At 50.4% G+C, this 7,653-nt stretch overlaps 1 protein-coding gene across 24 annotated transcripts in view; it reads right to left on the reverse strand.

Moving 5' to 3' along the window:
- nfasca (neurofascin homolog (chicken) a) overlaps positions 1 to 7,653 on the reverse strand; it is a 158,930-nt gene that overhangs the window by 22,856 nt on the left and 128,421 nt on the right. For 16 of the 24 annotated variants that reach the window (XR_015129003.1, XR_015129005.1, XR_015129004.1 and 13 more), the window contains one exon: positions 1,734 to 1,961. The exons of the other annotated variants lie outside the window; for them this stretch is intronic. Coding sequence is in view for 13 of the 16 variants with exons in the window: in XM_086291088.1 (XP_086147214.1) it covers positions 1,734 to 1,961 (228 nt within the window). In the remaining 3 variants the exon portion in view is untranslated. The remainder of the gene's footprint in view (positions 1 to 1,733; positions 1,962 to 7,653) is intronic. 24 annotated transcript variants of the gene reach the window in all.

Consider the following 7,653-nt stretch of genomic DNA (forward strand, 5'->3'; position numbering starts at 1 on the left):
GAAGGCCATCAGCTACGCGGAGGAACATGGAAATCGAGCAGTGGCGAGAGAATTTAAGATTAACGAATCGATGGTTCGCAAATGGAGGAAGCTAGAAAACAAGCTCCGGCAGGTCAAGAAGACGCAGCTGAGTTTCCGCGGACATAAGGCGAGGTGGCCCGAGTTGGAGGAAAGACTCGAGCGGTGGATCATCGAGCAAAGAACGAGCGGGAGAAGCGTTTCGACGGTCACCATTCGGCTAAAAGCAGTTTCACTTTCACTTTTTATGAAACGGTACCATTTTTCCATCCGGACCAGGACTACGGTAGCGCAGCAACTTCCAGCGGATTATAAGGAAAAGCTGGCCATCTTCCGCTCCTACTGCAGCACACCGGCGACAAAAACATCCAGCCCAGCCACATCACAAACATGGACGAGGTCCCGCTCACTTTTGACATCCCGGTGAGTCACACTGTGGAGAAGAAGGGGACCAGCACGGTAGCGATACGCACAACGGGGTATGAAAAGTCTTCTTTTACTGTTGTGCTTGGCTGCCATGCTAATGGACAGAAACTGCCGCCTATGGTGATTTTTAAGCGAAAGACTTTGCCTAAAGAGAAGTTTCCAGCAGGAATCATCATTAAGGCAAATGAAAAGGGCTGGATGGATGAGGAAATGATGAAAGACTGGCTGAGGGAGGTGTATGTAAGGAGACCAGGTGGTTTTTTCCACGCATCACCATCGCTCTTAATCTGTGACTCTATGCGTGCCCATCTCACAGCCGATGTGAAAAAACTAGTGAAACAAAGGAACTGTGAGCTTGCTGTCATTCCGGGAGGCCTGACAAAGGAACTCCAGCCGCTGGACATCGGTGTGAACCGCCCGTTCAAAGTAAGGCTGCGAGCGGCCTGGGAGCGATGGATGACCGATGGAGACCACAGTTTCACTAAGAGTGGAAGGCAGCGCCGGGCGAGTTACGCCACAATTTGCCAATGGATTGTAGATGCTTGGGCTAACATGGCTGCTGGCTCTGTTGTTCGAGCTTTCGCAAAAGCCGGCATCATTTCCGAGGAGCCGCACAGCACGGAAAGTGACTCTGACAGTGAAGAAAGTGAACCTGGCATGTTTGATGGAGATTTAGCGCAGCTGTTCAATTCAGACACAGAGGATGAGGACTTCCATGGGTTTGATTGATGATAAAAATGTGAGTACCAAACTTCGTTTTGCTCCTGCTTTATTTTTAAATACGCACACTTGTATGCTTGTGTGTTGTTGATGATGACGATTACTGGTAATAAAAATGTGAGTACCAAACTCAGTTTTGCTCCTGCTTTATTTTTAAATACGCATACGGTACTTGTATGCGCCCTATGATCCAGTGCGCCTTATGTGTGTGTTAAATACAGTAATGGCACACATAACTGAGACTGCGCCTTTTAGTACAGTGCGTCTTATGGTCATGAAAATACGGTACTTCAGTCCTAACACTGCCAGTGTCCAAGTACTAATCAAACTACTGAAACTCAAAGCCATCATGTTCTGTGAAATAAACGTTTAGGTTCTCGCTCCTTGACCAGGAAGATATTTGCTGGCTACAACCCAGTATTTTGTAGCAACTCCCCACTTTTTGTGCAGCAGGTACAGCACAGCGTATCGAAGGAAACACTGATGTAGCTTACTGTTCAGGTAGGAGAAGACAGTTCAATTCAAATGGTAGACAGACAGTAAAACTAGAATGGGACAACAGCAAGTACCCAACACATTCTGGTCAATACGCTTGGTGGTGAACAGCATTGGAAGGATGGTAGTGGTTGCCTCAGTAGTAGAAGTGGTGGCAATAGTAGTGGTTGAAGTCGTAGTTGTAGGAGTGGGAGTAGCTGAGGTACTAATGGTTGTAGGAGCAATGGTAGTAGGAGAAGGATAACCAAAAGGAGTAGGAGTAGGAGTGAAACCAGAAGCCACAAAGGAGTCGGTAAGCTCGACTACAAAAGAGGAGGAGAGAGCAGAGGGTTAAAGACAAGGTAGCAGGAACGTCAAACACAACGATGAACAATGACGCACACACACATGCTTACTCGCACACGCATGCATACGCACACGCATGTATACACACACGCATGCATATGCATGAGAAGTCAAAGAATCCCTGAGCAGAAACACTCGAGGAATTCCCTGCAAGATCACAGTCCTCATTTGAGAGCATCTCATTCCAAGGATCCATGCACGTTATTCTTCTGTCATCAGGAGGACAGATGTTGTCTCGTAATGTGTTTCGTCCAAAGTGTTAGGCTACGTGGGACCCAGTGTTTATGCTCTTTGATTCAGGGTTTCTAATGATTTCCTGATTTCTAGTTCTTAGGTCTTGTTCCTCCCTATGATCCTCGTGTCTCATCGACTCAGATAAATTAATAATAAGTTAGATAAATAATGCTAATATCATTTGTATTTTTTCACTGTAATCATCTTGAACCTGTTGATATTTATTTGTAATATAAATCGCTATTCTAATGAATTGGTATTTATTAGAATGTATATTTATTGTACTCCTCTTTGAATCGCTACCTTATCGTGGTGGAGGGGTTTGTGTGTCCCAGGGATCCCAGGGGCTATGTTGTCTGGGGGCTTTTGCCCCCTGGTAGGGTCTCCCATGGCAAATTGGTCCTGGGTGAGGGACCAGACAAAGAGCGATTCAGAAGACCCTTATGAAAAGAATATCGAGGGAACAGTTTACCCCGCCCGGGATAGGGTTACCGGGGCCCCGCCCTGGAGCCAGGCCCGGGGAGGGTGCCCGAGGGCAAGCGTCTGGTGGCCAGGCCTTAGTCCATGGGGCCCGGCCGGGCACAGCCCAAAGAGGAGACATGGGTCCATCCTCCCGCAGGCCCACCACCCGCAGGAGGCGCCATAGGGGTCGTGTGCATTGTGTGCCGGGTGGCGGCCAGGAGCGGAGGCCCTGGCGGACTGACCCCCGGCTGCCAAGACTGGCAATAGGGACATGGAATGTCACCTCTCTGGTGGGGAAGGAGCCTGAGTTAGTGCGTGAGGTTGAGAGGTACCGGCTAGATATAGTCGGGCTCACCTCTACGCATGGCTTGGGCTCTGGAACCAGTCTCCTGGAGAGGGGCTGGACTCTGTCTCAGTCTGGAGTTGCCCCTGGTGAGAGGCGGCGGGCTGGGGTGGGTATTCTAATATCCCCTCGGCTTGCTGCCAGTACGTTGGGGTTTTTCCAGGTGGACGAGAGGGTTTGTTCCCTGCGCCTTAGGGTCGGGGAACGGGTCCTGACTGTCATCTGCGCTTATGCGCCGAGTGGCAGTTTGGAGTACCCAGCCTTCTTAGAGTCCCGGGGGGGGGGGGGGGGGGGGTGCTGGAAGGTTCTCCACCTGGAGACTCTGTTGTCCTGCTGGGAGACTTCAATGCTCATGTGGGTAAAGACAGTGAGACCTGCAGGGGCGTGATTGGGAGGAACGGCCTCCCTGATCTGAACCTGAGCGGTGCTTTGTTATTGGACTTCTGTGCTAACCACAGTTTGGCCATAACGAACACCCTGTTCGAACATCAAATCAAATCAAATCACTTTTATTGTCACATCACATGTGCAGGTACATTGGTACAGTACATGTGAGTGAAATTCTTGTGTGCGAGCTTCACAAGCAACAGAGTTGTGCAAAATACAATAATGTAAACAAGCAAAATACAAGAATGGCTACATCTGAAACTAATAAACATAAGAGTGTCCATAAGTGCACGTGGCACCAGGACACTCTAGGCCGAAGATCAATGAACGATTTTGTAATCGTATCAGCAGACCTGCGACCATATGTTCTGGACACTCGGCTAAAGAGAGGGGCTGAGCTGTCAACTGATCACCACCTGGTGGTGAGTTGGATCAGGTGGTGGGAGAGGACGCTGGACAGACCTGGTGCACCTAAACGCGTAGTGAGGGTGTGCTGGGAACGTCTAGCAGAGGCCCCAGTCCGCGAGATCTTCAACGCACACCTCCGGCAGAGCTTCAACAGCATTCCGAGGGAGACTGGGGACATTGAGTCCGAATGGACCATGTTCAGCGTCTCCATTGCCAAAGCTGCTGCATTGAGCTGCGGCCGCAAGGTAATTGGTGCCTGCCGTGGTGGTAATCCCCGAAACAAATGGTGGACACCAGAGGTGAAGGGAGCCACCAGGCTGAAGAAAGAGTCCTATCGGGCTTGGTTAGCCTGTGGGACTCCGGAGGCAGCCGACAGGTATCGACAGGCCAAGCGGAATGCGGCTCGGGCAATGGCTGAAGCAAAAACTCGTGTGTGGGAGGAGTTCGGAGAGGCCATGGAAAAAGACTTTCGGACTGTCTCGAAGAGATTCTGGCAAACCGTCAGGCGTCTCAGGAGGGGAAAGCGGTGCTCTACCTGCACTGTGTATAGTGCTGGCGGAGCGCTGCGGATGTCGACTGAGAAAATTGTCAGGCGGTGGAAGGAATACTTCGAGGACCTCCTTAATCCCACTGACACGTCTTCCGAGGAGGAAGCAGAGTCTGGGGATGAGGGGAATGACCCGCCAATTTCCGGGGGGGAGGTCACTGAGGCAGTTAAACAACTCCTTGGTGGCAGAGCCCCTCGTGTTGATGAGGTCCGCCCCGAGTTCCTGAAGGCTCTGGACGTTGTAGGGCTGTCCTGGTTGACACGCCTCTGCAATGTTGCGTGGAGATCAGGGGTATTATCTGTGGACCGGCAGACCGGGGTGGTGGTCCCCATCTTTAAGAAGGGGGACCGGAGGGTGTGTTCCAACTACAGGGGGATCACACTCCTCAGCCTCCCTGGGAAAGTCTATGCCAGGGTGCTGGAAAGGAGAGTTCGTCCGTTAGTCTAACCTCGGATACAGAAGGAACAATGCGGTTTTCGTCCTGGTCGCGGAACACTGGACCAGCTCTTTATCCTCTCCAGGATACTTGAGGGTGCATGGGAGTTTGCCCAACCAGTCTACATGTATTTTGTGGACTTGGAGAAGGCATTCGACCGTGTCCCTCGGGGTGTCCTGTGGGAGGTGTTGCGGGAGTATGGGGTGTCTGGCCCATTGTTACGGGCCATTCGATCCCCATACAACTGTTGCAAGAGCTTGGTTCGCATTGCCAGCAATAAGTCGGACTCGTTCCCGGTGGGTGATGGGCTCCGCCAGGGCTGCCCTTTGTCTCCGGTTCTGTTCATAATTTTTATGGACAGGATTTCTAGGCGCAGCCAAGTGGCGGAGGGCTTTCGCTTTGGTGGCCTCAGAATCTCATCTCTGATTTTTGCGGATGATGTGGTTCTGTTGGCTTCATCGGGTGAAGGCCTCCAGCTCGCACTGGAACGGTTCGCAGCCGAGTGTGAAGCAGCGGGAATGAGGATCAGCACCTCCAAATCTGAGGCCATGGTTCTCAGCCGGAAAAGGATGGAGTGCCCACTCCGGGTCGGGGATGAGTTCCTGCCCCAAGTGGAGCAGTTCAAGTATCTCGGGGTCTTGTTCGCGAGTGATGGGAGAAGGGAGCCGGAGATCGACAGACGGATTGGGGCTGCAGCTGCAGTAATGCAGACGCTGCACCGGTCCGTCGTGGTGAAGAGGGAGCTGAGTGTAAAAGCGAAGCTCTCAATTTACCGGTCGATCTACGTCCCTACCCTCACCTATGGCCACGAGCTGTGGTTAGTGACCGAAAGAACGAGATCGCGGATACAAGCGGCAGAAATGAGCTTCCTCCGAAGGGTGGCTGGCCTCTCCCTTAGAGATAGGGTGAGAAGTTCGGCCATCCGGGAGGGGCTCAGAGTAGAGCCGCTGCTCCTCCACATCGAAAGGAGCCAGCTGAGGTGGTTCGAGCATCTGACAAGGATGCCCCCTGGGCGCCTCCTGGGTGAGGTGTTCCAGGCATGTCCCACCGGGAGGAGGCCCCGGGGCAGACCCAGGACACGCTGGAGAGATTATATCTCTCGGCTGGCCTGGGAACGCCTTGGTGTTCCCCGGATAAGCTGGAGGAGGTGGCTGGGGAGAGGGAGGTCTGGGCCTCTTTACTTAGGCTGCTGCCCCCGTGACCCGGCCCCGGATAAAGCGGATGAAGATGGAGATGGAGATATTTATTGTATATTTTTTGGTACATTTATAAACTTGAAGGTAATTTTATGTCATTTTGTTTTTAACAGAATGAGGCTCAAATGTAAAACTGTTTTACTGATAACTTCTTACACATAAAGACTGATTCCCAGTCTCTTCCTGACGTGAGGATTACACTTTCATAATCTAACACTGGTATTAGACTGACACGCCGTGGTGGCCGTAACCCACAGACTGGGCACTGACTGGGAAATGGAAAGAGCTCAGTCAGTACAGAGCTAAAATATGTCTGCGTTTTAGTCACTACTAACTCTAAATCTACCCATACATGGTTCATTAGACCTGATCAAAGATACATTTTTCACCCATTTGAGGGAAAGTTGGGAAACAGCTTGGATTGCTTTGGGAAAAACTTTTCTTGCAGACACCTCAAAGAGAAACTATCAGCACTGGTGATAGAATTATAACGAGTGGTTTGATTAACTCAAGTATAATTGTTATTTGTTCTGTCATGACATCAGGAAGGCAGTATACGGTTGCACAGTCACTGCATTTACCATCGAACAATAAGGCATGTGTGTGAACTCTCCCCAAGAGGTCCATTGTAGATCACAGAAACATGATTAGACATAATACGTACAAGATGTTTATACTTCTTAAAGTAGGTATTAGCAGAAGGTGTTATAGTGGCTCTGGTATAGAACGTTTTCATATAAGCAGTCCAGCAGTTTCACTGATTTCTTCTTCAGCTTTTGACACTTTGGAGACTCCTTGTGGAGATCACACACACCTCAGGTTAATTTCACTTGAAAGAAATCTACTGTACCTTCAACTTGAGATTGTATCCAGCCAGTGAAGGGCCCCACTACTGATGCTCCTACCCAAGCACCAACCCCCCCCCCCCAGCAAGCATGCTTTTATCACCGGGATCAAATCCAGGCATGCCCTCAAACAGCCGTTAGTGCAATATCAGAATGTGCAGGAGAGCTCAGTGAGGTGGGCCGGCTCAGCCAAAAGCTTCTAACAACATTACCTGTGATCTCCTGAACATGCTATTCATCCAGAGAAGAACAGCAATGGATGAAGATGACAGAGCAACATGACTTCTGAGGAATAGTCAAGGCAGCAATGCCAACTGCTGATGGTGTTCGTCTGTCCTGCCCAACACACACCTGTCACACACCTCCATCTTCGGATGCACGTATGTGCATCATCCCTTATTTCCCACACCAAAAACAGCAGTGTCATCATGACACTGTATCCAGTGACAGAGAAGTCATTATCTCCAGCACAAGGTGAACTTGTGTTCCACAGCACACAGAAAAATGCAGCGATGCAGTGATGCAGTGAGATTGTATAGTGGAGGCATGCCATCAGGGATTGGATTTAAAGGTCAGCAGATATATACACTGCCCAAAGGAAGACTACAAGAGAGTATGTACTGATCTAGCAGGACATGAGGGAAAAGTCCAGCAGCTGAATGTGTGAATCCCAGACACAATAAGTGGGAAGCGAGCGTATTCAATCCCCGACAGCAGCTTTACTCTCAGAAAACAATGCTGAGATGCAGGAGAGGCAGGCGAGCAGCACGAACAGCAGTTCAGTCAGGAA

This window comes from Aulonocara sp. 'chitande type north' Nkhata Bay, linkage group LG5 (assembly GCF_057382095.1).
Source record: "Aulonocara sp. 'chitande type north' Nkhata Bay isolate Kocher_YH1m ecotype deep benthic linkage group LG5, A_spYH_male_GT1.1, whole genome shotgun sequence".
NCBI classification, from domain to species: domain Eukaryota; kingdom Metazoa; phylum Chordata; class Actinopteri; order Cichliformes; family Cichlidae; genus Aulonocara; species Aulonocara sp. 'chitande type north' Nkhata Bay.